At 40.4% G+C, this 18,097-nt stretch overlaps 1 protein-coding gene across 3 annotated transcripts in view; it reads left to right on the forward strand.

Moving 5' to 3' along the window:
* EYA1 (EYA transcriptional coactivator and phosphatase 1) overlaps positions 1 to 18,097 on the forward strand; it is a 166,308-nt gene that overhangs the window by 129,931 nt on the left and 18,280 nt on the right. For all 3 annotated transcript variants that reach the window (XM_080802030.1, XM_080802031.1, XM_080802032.1), the window contains exons 12-16: positions 9,197 to 9,255; positions 9,368 to 9,528; positions 10,313 to 10,427; positions 10,556 to 10,677; positions 15,530 to 15,630. In XM_080802030.1, coding sequence (XP_080658156.1) covers positions 9,197 to 9,255; positions 9,368 to 9,528; positions 10,313 to 10,427; positions 10,556 to 10,677; positions 15,530 to 15,630 — 558 coding nt within the window. The remainder of the gene's footprint in view (positions 1 to 9,196; positions 9,256 to 9,367; positions 9,529 to 10,312; positions 10,428 to 10,555; positions 10,678 to 15,529; positions 15,631 to 18,097) is intronic.

Consider the following 18,097-nt stretch of genomic DNA (forward strand, 5'->3'; position numbering starts at 1 on the left):
TTATAATATTTTTAGGATAAAATTGTATAATGCAGTTTGACGTATTATCAACCACTAATGCTACTGCCCTATTTTGTCTTTGAAGGTCTGCAACATTTTCGCAGGGAACTACACAAATTTGTAAAATGCCATATCTTCCGACAGTAGTTGGATCATAAATGAAGCTATGTATTTGGGCTTATGCCTCTTGTGTATAATACCATGTAGGGGTATAGAATGCACTGAACATAACTTAAACAATAAGAGATGGATTTTATGGCCTTAGATAGAAGGTACTCCCTTAATTTTTTCAAAAGGAAAGAAACGGTGTGCTGATATCATTAGATCACATGTAGTATATGCCAAAATTACCAATTAAATTAACCCATTCATTCAGTGTTGAGCAATTTTAAATAAGTCCATTTTGTTTTTAAAAAGCTTATTTTATTTTCATTTCTTTCTTTTTCTCATCCTAATGTTGGGAGTGTGAATAAAGACAAATATATTTAATCTAATCATGTGGTAAAGAAGGTATTCATGGTGAGAAAGAAGGAACTCCAAGCGGAGTGAAGTTGACATATTTATTAACACTGTACTTACTCACTAAAAAGGAACTGTCTTCATGTAATTCCTTTGGGATTCTTGGAGCAGTGTGCTAAAGTGGTATTATGATGACATCTTATTTGTAAGATTTTAAAAGAAATTAATACGAAAATATGTAAAATTTCAAAACTTTTTTCTTTAGTAACAGTAAGCTTGAGCTTCCTGTAAATTTTTATGTAGTGATCTGATATAATAACTTTGTGTACAAATACATGACTTAGCGCTTCTGTTTATCTTTTGCTTTAATATGCCGTCTTCAGGTATTTTCAGTAAAGATTTTATTCTCTAAATATTTTACGAATATTCCTCTAAACAGAATCAGACTGAAATTGTTAATGTCTTCTTCAACCTTTGTTGAAGCTGTCGTAATTCAAATCTTGAGTTTCAAGTACGAGTACCTAGGTCTCCTAGCAAATGTAAACATGTTACTGGTAAAATCTCTCTCTCATTCTGATAACCTCAACAGGATCTTGTAAAATTACATATATTAAAATACTGTTTTTGTAAGTAAGACACAGGAATTAAAAGCCACGTATGTCTCTGCAAGTTGCACCTTATGACCAAATCTCAAAAACAGATGTTAGAATGCCTCTTACTGGTTTCTGATATTTGAAATTCTGACTTTTTTCCCCATTGGCTGCTACGGCTATGTCCTCTGCCTGTCAGAACAAATAGAGATATTTAGATACTGACTTACACTATACGTTGACGCCTATGTTGTGCTGAGTGGACAATCTAGAGTGAGAACTTAAAGATGAGTTTGTCCAGGTATGTTCTAATTCATTAACTTGCATTTCCCAAAATTGTCAAACAGAATGAGGCCAATTTCAAAAGATTCCTGTGCCTTAGCCATGCACCCTTTTCTTTTGCAAGAAGGTGTTGCAGTGGGAAAGCAAGGGAAACGGGAGGGTCGCAAGGCATGACGGGTCCTGGCCAGCCGTGCGTGGGGCTGTAGGGCTGCGAATGGCACACTCCGTTTGCACTTGGCCGTGCCGCAGGCTTGCATCCAGTCATCGATGGCAAACACAAGGGCACAGTAGCTCATAAGGTCTTCAGCGTGTCTGTTTGAAAGTGCAGTGAGGGCTTTGAGACACCTTTAGAAAACACATTGCGATCATATTATTCCACATCAGTGAGTAGAAAAACATAATACATTGACTGGACGGTCTCCCTGTTACAGAAAGAAATGTACGTAAAAACCTGGCTTTTGCAAAATGACTAACTCGTGGACAAAATTTCTTAACTACAGAGACTGACAAACTCATTCTAATTGTCCGTGAATTAGAAGCAGCATTCTTCACATCTCTGCCATCAGGTCGGTTTGTTTCTGGACCACCTCTTCCCCCTCAACTTCTGAATCGCAGAGGATCTCTAGGATGATCCATTTAACCTTATTTTCCCAGAGAAATTATAAAAATATAGAGGAAGTCAGGAGTTCTGTCTCCAAAAGCCACTCTGAAAATCACTCCCTTATACCTCTGTCCCTCAAATACTGGTCACCCTGTAATGCCATCTGTATAATTTAGACTTTCTGTGAGAGGAAGGATAATGTGGGAAGACCCACAGGGGGCTGTCTCATCCCTCCCCCAACCTTTTTCTTTTTAAAGCACTGCTGATCACTTGTCAAAGCATTCAGACAACTTGTGTGTTTGTCTCTAAAGTACTGGGCATACTTATGTACTCCGTATATAAATATTTTCGTGTAGGGAAATACGAGGAAAACTACTTTCTAGTCACTTGTGGATGTCTAAGGTATTGAGCGAGTATCTATATTGTTCAGTGGGGAGGTGGGCACAGTAGACGTAATTGCTTCATGACAGGAGGGGACGGAGGACCCCCGATCATTTCCTCTGCTTCAGCCAGCTCCAGCTGGTCTCCGTGGGCACACTGATATACAGACAAAATGAAAATAGCTCATTCTCTAGTGACTCTCTTTTTCCTTTCATTTTTACTTTGTAGAGGAAGGTATTGAAACAATTAGTTGGCGGTACGGTGTTAGTTTCCTCATGGTAAATTTGGAAAATGGAGGGAATGGAGCCTCGGTCGGCAGAATTTGGGCTTGTGTAACTCAACTTCTCCAAAGATGTGTTTGTAACATTTTTATATTGTTCCCTTTCATAACAGGCAGTCTACCTCAAAGTCTTCTTAGAGTCTCTGTTTATTCAAAGACTTTAGGTATACTTGGAGTTTATGTTTCTAGTGTCGTGTTCAGAGGTATAGTTCCTGAACGGGCTGGCGATTACATCACTGCTTGGCATAGATAATAAGCCCCATTGTAACTGTCTTAATTCTTTTTATTAATTTTCCTAAACTAACTTGAATGGTATGGGTTTTTTTACATAATTATGGCACAAGTGAAAGGCTTGGAGGAAAAGTACAACCACTACGGTATCAAAGCAGAATAAATATTTGCAGAAAAATTCTGCCATAACTTAATATTTTGCATATGAGCCCCCGTACAAAATCGGAGTTATTCCTGGGGCTTGGTCCAAAAGAACATGTCTGTGGCCCGGCCCTGGAAGGCCAGAGATGATGATGGATCAGAAAAAGGTCAGCTTGAGTTGCAGTGCCAAAAATAATGACAGAAAGGACCAAAAAGGCAGAATAACAGTGCAGCCAGAGTTCTGAGAGGGAATGTGCCTTTGCCACATGGCTATGAGATCGTACCCCATGTGGCTTTCTTCATACTCCCAACACCAGGGCTGGTATTCAGCTGCTCCATGTGTTGGCAATTTTCCCCAGCCATCCATGTGAGCCTTTGAGATCCAGCCTGTAAGCGCTTAGATGTCTACGAGCGGAGGGCCAGTAGTAACTAAAGCTGGCTAATTTTATTTATTTTACTCCTCTGCAAAGCACAGGCCTTGGAACATAAAGGGAAGCCGGGCGAAAGTAAAACTCTGGTCATTTGGTTTGTGGTGTTTATCGGTGAGATGATCATAGAATCCTGTCGTGTAGAAGAGAGGTTCTACACAGGTCTTGCACCTGTGGGCTCAACACTGCGCCTCTGATTGTTGCCATCTGCCTGGCCAGATCCTTCTTCCTGGGCCTCCGGCCTCCTCCTTAGGACGCGCTATGTCAAAGTCATTCTAACACCTGTCCTCTCACCACCCACAGTCATGCTCTGTACCCTCCACCCCTGGCAAAGCCCCAGTGACCACAGTGGCTCTCCTTCCAGGAAGATTTCCCTCTGAAGGGCCAGGCATTGGAAGGCCCACTGTGAGATGCAGGGCTGGGGCCTGTCCTGGAGGACGGAGGACTCCCATCTGAGCTCCAGGCTGGGAGAGAGGGCTGTGGTGACAGACGGTGGGCACAGCAGGAGTGGGGCAGGCAAAGGGGAGGATGTGTTTTGCACCTGAAGTCTCCTGGGCTCCAAACGACTCACAAACCACAGAGGATCTAGATGGCGGCAGCTGTGGGCGTCGTGTGAAATGGGTGAGGGAAGAGACCATGAGTTAGGGGTCAAAGGCAAAGTGTCTTGGCACTTAACCATCTTCATGTTTTGTATCTGTGAAATGGGTTATACCAGTATATACTGATCCACTTTGACCATAAATTGGTGACCCTAATTCAGCTCAACAAGAAGGAGGAATGTCTGTGAGGGAGAGAAACTGTGTGCCTGCCTCCACAAGATCTCCACAGAAGTGTAAGAAATGACTTATTGAGTAGTTTGCCTCCCCTTTGGGGAGGGAGGAATATACTCTTCAAGGGATACCAAGTGTCAAAATAGGACATTTAATCAAGTGCCGTCAATACCTCTTGTATCCCTGGTGCTTTAGGATTTCCGAAAAGGGAGAGGCCAACCTCCAGTTGCTTTAGCAGTAATCTAAATTTGGAAATTAATTGTAAAATTCTCCTCATGAAGGATAATCACAACTTGGCCTAGCACTGGCCCTGACTCTTTCTGAGAATTTGTGTTATGTGAGTGTATATGCAAAATGATGAAATAAACATGTTAATTATATATTTCTCCATCACTGACTTGATACAGAGCCTGTATGCAAAAGTGTTGCTGATTTTGACCTCCCTTTGAAAAGCCATTATCAAAAAATAACTCTTTTTCCCGCCTCTTGATCCCTTGCCAGCTGCCGTAGCAAATTTCAAAACTGTAACTGAGAGGGTAACAAAAACCAGCCCATAAGGGAAGGGGACCTGCTTCCTAACTCCATAGAGTTCCCTGCATGTCTGCAAAAGAAGTCTGGGCTATTTCCTAGAGAGAAAGAGGCTTGCCCAACAACTGCCACCTTCCCCCACCACCTCCTCACCACCACCATAAGTCGCGGTCTGGCGTCCACAGTCTGGGATCAAAAAGCTGTTTTGTTTCAGTTACCACAACTTCACTGACTATGAACCATCTCCAGTCAGAGTCTGCCGTTGATCTCTTGATTGCTTTCATCACAAAAGCACCGAGGATAAACGGTGGGCGGTGCTGTCCCTCCCCAATCTAGCAAAACACAATTGAAGTTTTTCAGACCTGGAAGCTCTTTTAGACTAAATAGAATTCAGCCATTCAGCAGGAGGATGTTCCTTTGAATGCTCCTCAAGGCGGTTGGGAGCATCTACTCCCATTGTAATTCATCACACGTGGAGTTAATTAACTTCTCTGTCTTTCTGACTAAACTGTATGTGCCTTGAGGGCAGGGGCTGAAAACTGGATGCTGCATCCTAAGCCACCACCTTGCGGTCACCTGCGAGCCCTTATAACTCTTCCCGCCTGATGGCTGATCTCCTCCTAGTGCCTCACTCCTGCTTCATCCTCCAGCACACAGAGTTCTCCTGCCTCAGGACCCTTGAACCTGCTCGATCCTTGGCCTGCAGAGAGCCATTCCCCAGACCTCACACAGCATTGCATCATTCCCTTGCCTGCTCCGTTTTTTCTCCTTAGCAGTTATCAGCATCTAACATATTACACATTTTGCATATTTTCTTGTTTGGCCCAACTAGAATGTTAATTCCAAGATGGGAAGGATTTTTGTCTGTTAAATGTTGCATCGTTAGCATCCAGAACATAGTAGCCCCTTAATAAATAAGAGGACACGTGAATGAATAAATGACCTCTTTTCTAAGCTAAGGCACCCGTTAGCCAGCTCAGTTGTGTGTTGAGTGTGGAATCTACCAGGCATCCTGAGAAGCAGTACTCCTCCCCAGATGAGGACCCCAGCCAGATCCCCAGACACAGCAGGGCTACCTGGGGCATCTCCAACCTCAACAGGGCATATTAATGCATAAAACCTGCTAGACCTGGCCGTGGTGGGCCTGAGACATGGGAATGCTAGCCAAAGACTTGGCCTCAGTAATGACTTCAGTGCCTTAAAACCCTGTCGTGGACTTTTTGGTGATTTATTTCAAAAGTACATCTTCAGCATATTCAGTCTTTTTGGAAGAAAAACTTCCTTTCCCATGCCATTCTACACGTTCCGCACTTGTGTATTAAGCAGCAAAATAGGGTTTTTAGGACTATGTCTTGGGGCCTAGAAATATGGGAAGCTTTCATTCTTGTTTTCTGTGTCTGTAGATTCATTCAGTGGGCTTTAAATTTTGTCATGTTGTTTCAGTGAGTCCAGAACTCCTGCTCCCCTCCTTCAATTATCTGATTTTCTGAGTTTAAAACAGATTGAGAAACTAAAACAACAAAGTCCGGAAAGCAAACATGAAAACCTAAAATTAGGCTCTTAAGAAGACAAGCGAAAGATAGTTTCTGAAGAAAAGTGGGGAAGGAGAATGGAGGGAGAATTTCAGATGTCAGGATGCGGGGAACCGCAGTTTCTAATTTGAGAATAGATGCACTTAGAAAGGTTTACACATTCCACATGTATCGAGATACTTCTATATTTTCGTATTCTCCGTTCTTTGAGGAATTAAAAATGTTAATAGGTAAACATCAAGATAGTAATGTAGTTTCTCATCAAAATAAAACCTATTTCCTGAGACATTTTTACCAAGATGTAGAAGCTCACACTAAGACTCAGTGAATAGGCCTTTAGTATGTATCTTATCTACCCAAAGTTTGTGCAGCATAATAGTTTTCTGTCATTAAATGACAGGGACAGTTCTGAAAACATATTGTACTTGGACATTTTCATGGTTTCTAAACTTTCTATTCCTGGGGTGCTAATTAGGCCCTTTAAAAAATGCTCCTGATGGTTGCATCTCTTTTCCTGAAAATCATTCTACAAAACAACTCTCCTGATGAAGAATGACGATTTCTTTGTTGCCAACACACCAGAGTTGATCAGATCTCTGAGAAGTGAGTGGGGTCTGCAGGTAGAAGCTGGAAGTTGTTGACACTCAATTAGAGCTAACCGAGATCCTGAACCGTCCTTCAAAGGCGGGCCTCAGCCCTGGGAACAAAAAGACTTGGATAAAGCTCTGGGAGAAAACAAATACAGGATGTGAGAAGACAATAGCAACAATGGAGTCATTAACAACACTGGAAGATAACTGGCTTCTCTGTTAGTCATGGAGATTTACAACTGCATTCATTGAAGAAAAGCCTCTTAACACCCTGCCTTCCCAAGGAATTCTCCCCACCCCTAGAGTTAACTGAGTAACTTGTAAGTCAGCTTTGGTGTGATTCATCGAATTAAACCCTTTCTTAACAGAGCTTTTCTTCTTGGACTTCCTCACCGTCCACCTCCTGTTTCTCCCCAAAGAGAGAAAATTTCCACTGCGGCGCTCCGGCTTTTTGAGTTTTTCTGGTTTTGTTTTTGTCTTTGGGGGTGGTGGTTTGCAGTACACTTTTTTGGTTTGTCTTGGTTTTCTCATCTGTTTTGTACACTCACCATGCCCCCCCCCCCCAAAGAGTTGTTTACCAACAACATGAAAAATGTATTTCTGACTAGATAAGTGCCAGAAATGTCTACACTCATGATTGAGTCACTCTTTAAACCCGGGATAAGTACCTTGTTGAGGAAACACAACTATCATTCATCTTCTGAAGTATGAGTAAATTAATAACTCTGAGAAGTCCTCCAACATGTTTTCCAGGAATGACCTGTTTTTTAAAACGTTAAATTCATAGTCCACATGTGCGGCCTCCTAGACTTGCTTTCCCTCTTTCTTATCTGAGGTTATGGACCTCAGGAGAGCAGGGGAGGGTTACAAGGTCAAAGTCTTTTCCTCCTTGGAACTTGCTGCTTGCTGGGAGGCGGTTGCCTGGAAAGTAGATGCTTTAGGGAAGAGGTTGGGGGGTCACGATTTTAATTCTGTTAAGCAACAGCTGGTTTGAGTTTCTTTCCCCTTCTATCTCCTGCTCCCTTCCTCACAAATCCGTGGAGAGAAAAAAATTTGTTCAGAAGGAACCCGCAACATAAAAATACACCTTGTATTACTGTGGTGCTTTATGTCTGTTGTCTCTTTTACAAATTGTATGTTGAACACTAGACAAATAGACTAGATTTTACAAAATTATACAGGAAATATAACCAGCGCTTTAGTCAAGAGAAACTTTTAAAATACAGGGTACATACCTGGAAATCTTTTAATAATATTTTTAAACTCAAACTTTAAACCAAAATAAGTACGATGAAGGGCTCTGAGGTGTTCGGAGCCTGTCTGCAGAGAATCATGACTGTAATATTAAAGCACACCAGGTATGCGTGCCTTGTCTATTGGTGGGAGACCTAGTTGTGTGTCTCCAGATTAGTATGCTGTCATTCGTTCAACAAATACCTGTCTGCTCCTTACACAGCTGTGCTCGGGCCTGGGGATATCGCTGCCGTGGGATTTTGGGGCGCTCATATGCAAACAGGTGCATAATCATCAGCTCAGTCTCGCAGAGCTGTATTCCAAAATCACAGCTTCCCATTCTGAACAGTTTACACGTGGTTTGGGGATTTAAAAATCAGGTCTGTTCCCACAACCTCATTCTATAATAAATCCATAAATCCAACACTTAAAAGGAATATATAATAGTGAAACAGTTAAAGAAAAAAAAAGTAAAAAACACCCCATGGTTTGATTGTTTTTATTTGGGTTTTGAAGCCTCCCATGCTTTCTTCCTCCTACACACACACACGCACACACACACACACGCACACACACACACACATAAAGAATAAAACTCACATCTCTCAAATCAATGGCAAACCAGTAACAGATTTTTTCGTCTGGGCTCCTCAGCCCACTGGCCTCAGGCTCTGTTGGTGTGTGGCTCAACAGCAATCAGAGGTCATAATTTCATTGGCAGTTAGCATCAGGTTTAATTTTTCTAGCATGTTACATTTACTGAAATGTCTGGTTTCAGTTATGCCTGGGCACTGACTGAATCCGCTTTGAGCAGCATGATGTCTTCAGGTACCTGAGGTTTATGGAACACATATGCTAATTTTTTTCAATCACTTTCCTTTCTGAACACAAAAATGTGTTCTCTGAAGCTGAATAACGGTAGTCCTAAATGACATTGCTCATTTTTTATGTTAAAAGAGGGATTGGAGTAGGTAAAAATATCAACTTCACAAGACTGACCCCTACTGATTGACATTGTGGAAAAATAGTCCAATTAAAGTTGGGGCTTTTTTAAACAGTTGTGTGTGATTGTTCAAAAAACAACAGCGACAAACAAAAAAAAGAAGATGCTCCTCGAGAATGAACCTGTCTCATTTTAATTGCATTTTAGGAATGTGACCAAGTTCATATAGATGATGTGTCTTCAGATGATAATGGGCAAGACCTAAGGTGAGCATGTTGAAATGTGAAGTGATTTTCTCCAATTTATAGTTTAATGGCTCAGCTAATGAAGATGAACTTTCTGTTTGGTTAACATTGGGCTTTTCTTGCATCTAAATAGCACATATAACTTTGGAACAGATGGCTTTCCTGCTGCAGCCACCAGTGCTAATTTATGCTTGGCAACCGGCGTGCGGGGTGGTGTAGACTGGATGAGAAAATTGGCTTTCCGCTACAGACGGGTAAAAGAGATCTACAATACCTACAAAAATAACGTTGGAGGCAAGTAACTACCCCCAGTATCTTACCAGGTTATTGAAATAGTCTAGGAAAAATTCTCCAAGTACCATACACACTTACACATCATGCTTTTTTTTTTTTTTTTTTAATGTCATAGCTTTTTTAAGAATGGTTTCATCTGACCTGTGATTATTCGGTTGTGATTTAGTGACAGGAATATTGAACTTGAACCAGCCACCCTGGCTAGCCTAATCTAGTCCTGACTCCATTACTTTGTAGTGTGTGGGACCCAGAGTCAGTTTCTTGACCTTTCTGATAGCCATTTGTCCTTCCAAGGAGATGTGAGATTAACCACCTTTGGCTAAAACACTTGAGATGGACTGTAAAGTTCATTCAACTGTGTTTCAAAATGGCTTTAGCTTACAAGGGAATATGTTGTCTTAATAATGAAAAGTTTGGGGGTGTCTTGGTTTCCAGCATGACTAAATCCACATGCTTAAAAAGATGACATCCAGAATCTCCTGCCTAGGCTTTCCTTTGGGTAGGAGTTATTTCGGATCAGTCCCTCCCGTAAGATGTCATAGGTGCCCGACCATTGACAGATCCAAGTTTATATTCTGTGAGTTTAGCACCTTGACTGGGTAGAAAAATACCTTTCCTACAGTACTAAATAAATATGTGTCAAATGGATGCTAATTTGTGAAAAATTATCTGATATGCTATAAAGCTTGAGGATGATATTGGGAGTAGTATTAAATGTTTATTATTTATAAAGTTGGCTAGACACATTGGTAACGAAGGAATTCATGTGCTTTTAAATTCACAGGCCTGCTTGGTCCAGCCAAAAGGGAAGCCTGGCTACAGCTAAGGGCCGAGATTGAAGCCCTGACGGACTCTTGGTTGACACTGGCCCTGAAAGCACTCACGCTCATTCACTCCCGGTAGGCTGTCGCCAGTCCCTCCATGGTGCTTTTGCTGGAAAACAGCCTTTGCTCATATTTGTTCATTTTGGAGATTCATTTTTCATCAGTTTTCTTTTTTCTTTTTTTTTTCTTTTTGGTTCTCACAGGACGAATTGTGTGAATATTTTAGTCACAACTACTCAACTTATCCCAGCGTTGGCGAAAGTCCTGTTATATGGATTAGGGATTGTATTTCCAATAGAAAATATTTACAGTGCAACAAAAATAGGTGAGCTGCTTTCGTTTTGTTTTGTACCTGACACTTTCTCTTCGGGCTAGTAGAAGTGAATGTGTAAAAGAAAATGGGACTTTTTTCATTATACTAGGTGTCAGAAAACTAGAGGGACAATCTAATTTTGTTGTTGGAATTGGCTTTAAACATCAAAAGAAATATAAATCATAGGCCATGCAGCTTAATTCAAAAAATATTACTCTACTGGTTAACATTAAGACCTATGCATTTTAGGGCGCCTAGGTGGCTCCGTTGGTTAAGCAACTGCCTTCAGCTCAGGTCATGACCCTGGAGTCCTGGGACTGGGTCCCACATTGGGCTCCCTGCTCTGCAAGGAGTCTGCTTCTCCCTCCAACCTCTCTCCTCTCATGTTTTCTCTCTCTCAAATAAATAAATAAAACCTTTAAAAAAAATTTAAAAAAAGGCCTATGCATTTTAGCCACTGTCACTTGAGCATCAGTTCTGGATTATTACCTTATTTGTGTTTTAGATAACATCACCAAAAATATCCAATAAGCTAAAACAAATAGTAACATGGAGATTTACAAAGTATAAATGAAACAATTCTAATAGCTTTCTTTAAATTATCATCACCGGAACCGTCTTTTTTTTTTTTTTTTTTTTTGCTTTATTTTAATTCAACATGTATAAACAATCAAGTTCTCATTTTTGTTATAGGGATACCAAAAAAAAATTAAATGTTTGAAAGAAGTAATCATAGTTGGAGAAAGATGACTAATGGGAAATTTGATTCACCATTTAGTGGGGGAAGCAGACATCTAAATAACTGTAATATGACAAGTATGCAAATGAGCAGTTATCACATATTTAGCAGATGTCCAGAACTATATACTAAGCATTTTACATACTAAAATCAATCTTCATAACCTTTCCATTTTACAAATGAGAACACTAAATCTCAGAGACTTAATTGTCCAAGTTAACAGCTGGTAAAGGTAAGGGTCAAGCTAGGTCTGATTCCAGGGTCCAGACTCCTTTCTGTAACCTAGGCAGCTCTCTACCACTAAATGCCTGAATGTGCTCTTGAACGAGGAAACATTCATTCCCACCCAGGAGGAGGCAGAAAGCATAAAGTGAACACTAAAAGGAAGAAATGGCATTTGAGCTGGGTATAGAGGTACACATAAGAGTTAATAGGCAGTTGGGCTAGTGAGAGCAAAGGGACTGAAAGACATCCTGGATCATCGAAGCTGAAGCTGGGAAGGTAGAGACTTAGGTTTAGACATATGTGGCCTTGTTCATCACCCTAATGAGATATTATTTTAGTGAGTCCTGGGGAAGGGGGATGAGGATCCTAGTAGGTGGGAAGAAGATTGTTTCTGGCTGCTCAATCCTGTGTAAAGAAAAAAGGGCAAAAGTAGAATTCTAGTCTCCATCTAACTACACTTGTATACTTTCAATACTTTTTTTTAAAAGCATTTACTAAGTATTTGCTAAAGAATTACTTTTAAAATTATTTGTTCATAGTCTGACTTTCCTATCAGACTGTCATATCCTTGATAACTGAGTCTTTCTGTGTCGCTCATCATTGTGGCTATAGTGCCCAGCACATACTAGGTGCTCAGTAAATGTCTGTTAAATAAAATGGATGAGTAAATGGTTGTTTATTCTGAAGAAGATTGACACAGAGGTTTTTCTTAAATACTGGGTCAGTACTGCCACTTTTAACTGATGGGGAAAATCAGGTGTGATGGGAAAGATAAGAGTTAGATTTTATCAGTATTGAGTGTGAAGGGCCTCTGATATTCACCTAACCCTGTCAAGTTGGAAATAGCTGGAGTTGGAGAATGACTGATGCCTCCTGAGAAGCACTAAGAACAGAATGCTAGAAAATATTTAGAAAGGAATGGGACACCTGGGTGGCTCAGCCAGTTAAGCGTTTGCCTTATTTTTTGGCTCAGGTCATGATCCTAGAGTCCTGGGATAGAGTCCTGCTGAATGGGAGTCAGCTTCTCCCTCTGATCCTCCCCCACACCTCTCTCTTTCTCTCTCTCTCTCTCTCTCTCTCTCAAATAAATAAATAAAATTTTTAAAAAAGAAAAGAAAAGAGACTAAGAGAAAAGAATGTTCCAAATAGAATTCCTGGTAGCCCAATATAACCAGATTTTATATGTTCTCATGTCCGTAAAAATAACTGTTTACATTAAGTCAGATAATTATGTTATCCATAACAATAAAGAGGAATCATACTGTGTTTTATAAACAGGAGTCCATGGTAAACATTTATCAGCACATGAAGAACAATTTCCAAAAAAGTTTATGGAATGGAAGGGATAATGCTTAGCTCCCCAGAAGAAAAGAACAAGTAGTGTATTACATGTCATGAGCATTGAACTTTAATCCCAAAAAATTTAAATAATTTGAAAACATTAGGGTAATAGAAAATTATAACAATTAAGTGTATAATAGGTATTGTTAATGGGTATTTTATGATACTGAACTTTAATTTTTATCAATACAGAATTAAAAATGAGGATTAAAAAAGGTGGTAGAAATTACCTCAAAACCAGAGGTAGAACCACTTTTCTATGGTATTTTTATTTTTATTTTTATTTTTTTTAAAGATTTTATTTATTTATTTGTCAGAGAGAGTGAGCACAGGCAGACAGAGAGGCAGGCAGAGGCAGAGGGAGAGGCAGGCTCCCTGCTGAGCAAGGAGCCCGATGTGGGACTCGATCCCAGGACCCTGGGATCATGACCTGAGCCGAAGGCAGCCGCTTAACCAACTGAGCCACCCAGGCGTCCCTCTATGGTATTTTTAATAAGAAAAGTAAGTGGGGCACCTTGGTGGTGGCCCAATCAGTTAAGTGTCCAACTCAATTTTGGCTCAGGTCATGACCCCAGTGTCCCAGGATCAAGCCCCATATTGGGCTCTGGGCCAGGCATGGAGCCTGTTTAAGATTCTCTCTTTCCCTCTTCTTCTCCTTTGTCTGCCCCCGCCTTGTACTCTCTTGCTCTCAAAAAATAAAAAATAAGAAAAGTACAGATTGAAACTCCTATAGTTTTGCCAATTTTGCCATCAAATGAGATATAATTTGTGAATAGATGCAGAAAACCCAGGAACTTTCCTTTTAGGCAAGTGGCAGTAATTGAAGGAGATAACTGGTATCTCGTTTTTAGCAGGGCTATGATGTTCTTCCAGATAAAATGAATTCATCAAAATGAAAATTTCATGTAGGATCTCTCATTAGCTTCTAAAAGTCAGCTTCAGTTTCTCAGTCTTTATTATGGAAGAATCTATGTGACCCAGACTTTACAGTGAAGCCTATAGAAGATAGGATATAGGTGAGAAATTTTTTTGTCCACCACAGCCTCACCTTTAAATAACATTGAGTTTACCTTCCTTTTCCCATGAAAGGGAAACTTGGCAAAAACACATAAACTTTTCCCTCTAAGGAGGAAAAAACTTTCATGACATCTGAATTTTTGATTGTATATTTTTGCAGTGGAAACTACCCTTTGTATTTGTTTCTTAAAGTGATTTAATATTTCACAGTTTAGTGGGCAACTAAAGAAGCATTGAAATTACATCCTTTGAATAAGGCTGGCCAGATTTCACTCTGTCAGATGCAAACCAGAGATTTTAGTGCAAAATACAAATATAAAGCAGACATTTGTTTAAGCAAACAAGCAATTTGTTCGTGAGTATATCTGATCCTTATTTGAAAGAGATGCTGCCTGCTCATTCATTTACATTTGAAAACTATAAACTATCCCATTGTCCGTTAAAATGGTCCTGTTGGCAGCCCAGGACTTGGAACAGCAGTCTCTTCTCTAAAGGAGCAACAGTGGCTGTGTTAAATGTAGGGATGGGCCCCCAGAGAGCCCAAACCAAGTCTTGACTTGGGAAAGATTAGATAAAGGTATTCTGTTACCTTTATCCCGTTTTTCCTCTAGGAAGGTGCTTTTTTGGACATTAGATGCCTGGGTAGGGCAGGTATGATCTTTCTGGAGTGCCCCAAATTACCTGACATTTATTTCAGAAACAGTTTTACCAGAAGATTCCAAGAAAACACATTAGGTTTGGCGGGGGCTGGGGGCAGTGGTGTTTCATTCAGATAGACTCCCAACTGGAAAACGAACTAATAAAGGGATTCCACTGTTTGATTTCTCCTGCTATAACAAAACCAATTAGTTTCTTTCATTCTTCCCAATAGACTTGGGATCAGATATTACTTTCAGAGTTTGGTATATCGTGAAACATTTTTTAAATAAAGTTCAAAGAGGTTGCCAGAATTGCATGCCTTCATTAAGTCTCAGCTGGTAGGAAAAAAAAGTACTGCTGCAAAACATTACTTTTTTCCCAAATGCTGTACTATAATCGACTAGATCCTGCTTTTTAATAAATGAGCCCTTGAGAAAAGAATATTAAAATTGACAATTTCTCGGTGGCTCAGTTGGTTAAGCCTCTGCCTTCAGCTCAGGTCATGATCCCAGGGTCCTGGGATGGAGCCCCAAATCAGACTCTGCTCAGCAGGAAGCCTGCTTCTCCCTCTGCCCCCCTACCTCCCCACCCCCCTGCTCATGCTCACGTACGCATGCTTTCTCTCTCTCCCTTGCAAAAATAAATTTAAAAAAAATCTTTAAAAAATAAAATTGACAATTTCCAAGGGACAGGTCACCACATGGATAATTTACAATTTGTAATTTACCTTGTTGTTCCAAATTCTACCCAAATGGCATCTATAAGCACTCTTCTCCAGTTTGTACAAGTAGAATAGAGTTGAATCAGAAGCATAAAGGAAGTATTTTGTATAAAAAGTTCAAGCGCTATATAGCACTGAGTTACCCAAACTTTACACTTTTATAATTTACTTTTATGTATTAGGAAAGGAAAGCTGTTTTGAGAGGATAATTCAAAGGTTTGGAAGAAAAGTGGTGTACGTCGTTATAGGAGATGGTGTGGAAGAAGAACAAGGAGCAAAAAAGGTCAGTGTTCCTGGATAGCGCATCTCGTACCATTTAATTTTTTGTCTTCAGAATGCTCATTGCTGGATCATTTAAACAAGTTCCATTTCTCTGAAATAAATTAGAAATGTGTTCAGAACTGTAAGCAATGAAAAAGGACAGTACAATTAAATAAATATGGTCTTTTTGAAGAGTACCGTATGCAAACTCAAACGTCATGGATGGCTGGTCTTCACAGAATGTAGACTTTTGAGCAGAGAGGAAGGTCTCGTGCTGTGGCCGTCATCCAGAACAGAGATAACACATTTGCTGTGCTCATGTGAACATGTCCTATTCTGCCCCATGGCAGACATTGCCAAGTGATTAAAACCTACCTGAGCCTGAATTCAGCCTAAGAACCTTCTAAATATCACCTCAGAAAGACTCTACCAGTTGGTCAGGGCTGGTTTGCCAAACTGTTTGCCGTCGTAGAGTGGAGTGCCTTCTTTGTATCACAAGGTCGACCTCTAGCCTCCCTTGGGAGATTTGGAAAAGAAGCAGGAGGCAGAGCCAACGGCGAGTCCCTTGACTCCCAGTTTGCCCATTAAACACCCTCTCTTTCTTCTGCATCCCTGCAAGTGTCCTTCTGCCATTTCCCTCAGCAAAAGCTTGCTCATTAGTGTATTTTATTGCATTTCAAAAGAGGGGAGGAGAAAGGGACCACATTTCTTCCCTCCGGAACAATTCAGGGTCTTCACAGTCTAGATAGACACAGCCTACCTGGACCATCTTTCTCACCCCAGCATTTGGCATTGCCATCTCTCCAGCCATGCCCAGCAACCCCTCCCAGCCGTCACCTCTGCTTAGTATGTTCTTTTCCCTAATGCGCTACTGTCAGTGTCTTACTTATTTTTCAAAATCCATGCCTACACCACCTCTTCTATTTCCCTTGTTTGTAAGAGTTTAATTATAGTACCCACTCACACTTTAATTGGAGAAGTTGTAAATAGCTTGACTGAGCAGACAGCCCAGGTTTGAATTATAGCTCCACTGCTTACCAGTTCTGTGACTTTGAACAAGCTATAGATCCCTCCTCTTTCTCTTTCCTTATCTATAAATAGCAGTAATAACAGCATCTAGCTCATTGGGCTGTTTTAAGAATTACATTTGTTTAAGATGTAAAACACATAACACTGAGCCTGGTACTTATAAAGTGTGCAAAGAGTGATAGAACTCTCATTAATTATTTGTGGATATGCCTGTTTCAGCAGTAAAAGATGAGCTCAAGAGGTAGGGATCTTATTTTGCTTAGTTTGTCATTTGAGACTTTGTTTTCATTTTTTTTTGTTTTGTTGCTTTGTTTGTTTGTTTGTTTTTTACAACTCCCTAAATCTTAGCACGGTCGTACTCTCTAAATATCTTTTAAATTGAAGAGCATTAAGTATTTTATAAGGTTACCCAATAGAATTATTTTCCCTTCCTTTCCCCACACACTGACTCATAGAAACCACTGTAGATTTCCATGAAGGATGCAACAATTCAGCTCTTCTGGAGTATTCTAGTATATAACAGAAGTGACCCATAAAGTCACCAGAACATAGATTCAGCATTCAGCACGACACGTGACCAGCCTTCTTAGAGAGCCTAAAGATGATTTAATTCACTTTCAGGGTCTCTGAATTCTAATAAAAGCAGAGAAACAGACCCTAATTTTATAAATAATATATTATATTATATTATATTATATATAAATAATACATTATAATATATATAAATAACATATTATGTCACTTATACGCGTTGATACACAATGCTTCCCCAAGTGGGATCGGTGTGGTCGGAAACCCACACACGCTTCAGATCCAATAGAGGTTGATGCAAAGCTGCATTTGCTACATACAACCCCTAGTTCTGACATTCCAACTTTACCAGAGGGCAACCACCATGATCATTAAGTACATCCGTCAGCCCTTTGGCCTATTTCCATAAAGTGAAATTTTCCCCAGACTAAATTAGAATACCTAAAACTCAGCCCCAGTGAGTTAAAGAGGATGTTTAATGGGAATCCAGACTCAAGTCTTCTTCCTGGGAAAAGCCTCTAGAATCCTCCATGCCTTTCCTAGACAGGACCTCCTACTGGCTAGTGGGGTAGACGTGCACACTTTGAACAGATAGAAATGAAGAGTCACATCTCATGCCCCTGCAGCCCAGGGGCAAAGATGTGACTCTGCCCACTCAGCTGGTCATCCTCCCCCTAGTAGTCACCAAAAAGTTGAGCTTCAGGAGAAGGTTGCCAAAATGTGGCTTTCCAGCTTGTGGTAGGCAGAAGGATGCCAGGAATCCTTTGGACCCTAGCAAGGCTTCCGTATGGGTAAGTCACTTCCTAAACCTTTCAGAGAAGCAGGTTTCTTAGATGTTCATCATGAGTGAACATAACATGGAAAAAGTAAAGGAATTCTTGGTTTGATATTAGAACTGGAAGTGGTAATGGTTTAGAGTATTTGTTCTC

Source organism: Martes martes (assembly GCF_963455335.1).
Source record: "Martes martes genome assembly, chromosome: 4".
In the NCBI taxonomy this organism is placed as follows: Eukaryota; Metazoa; Chordata; class Mammalia; order Carnivora; family Mustelidae; genus Martes; species Martes martes.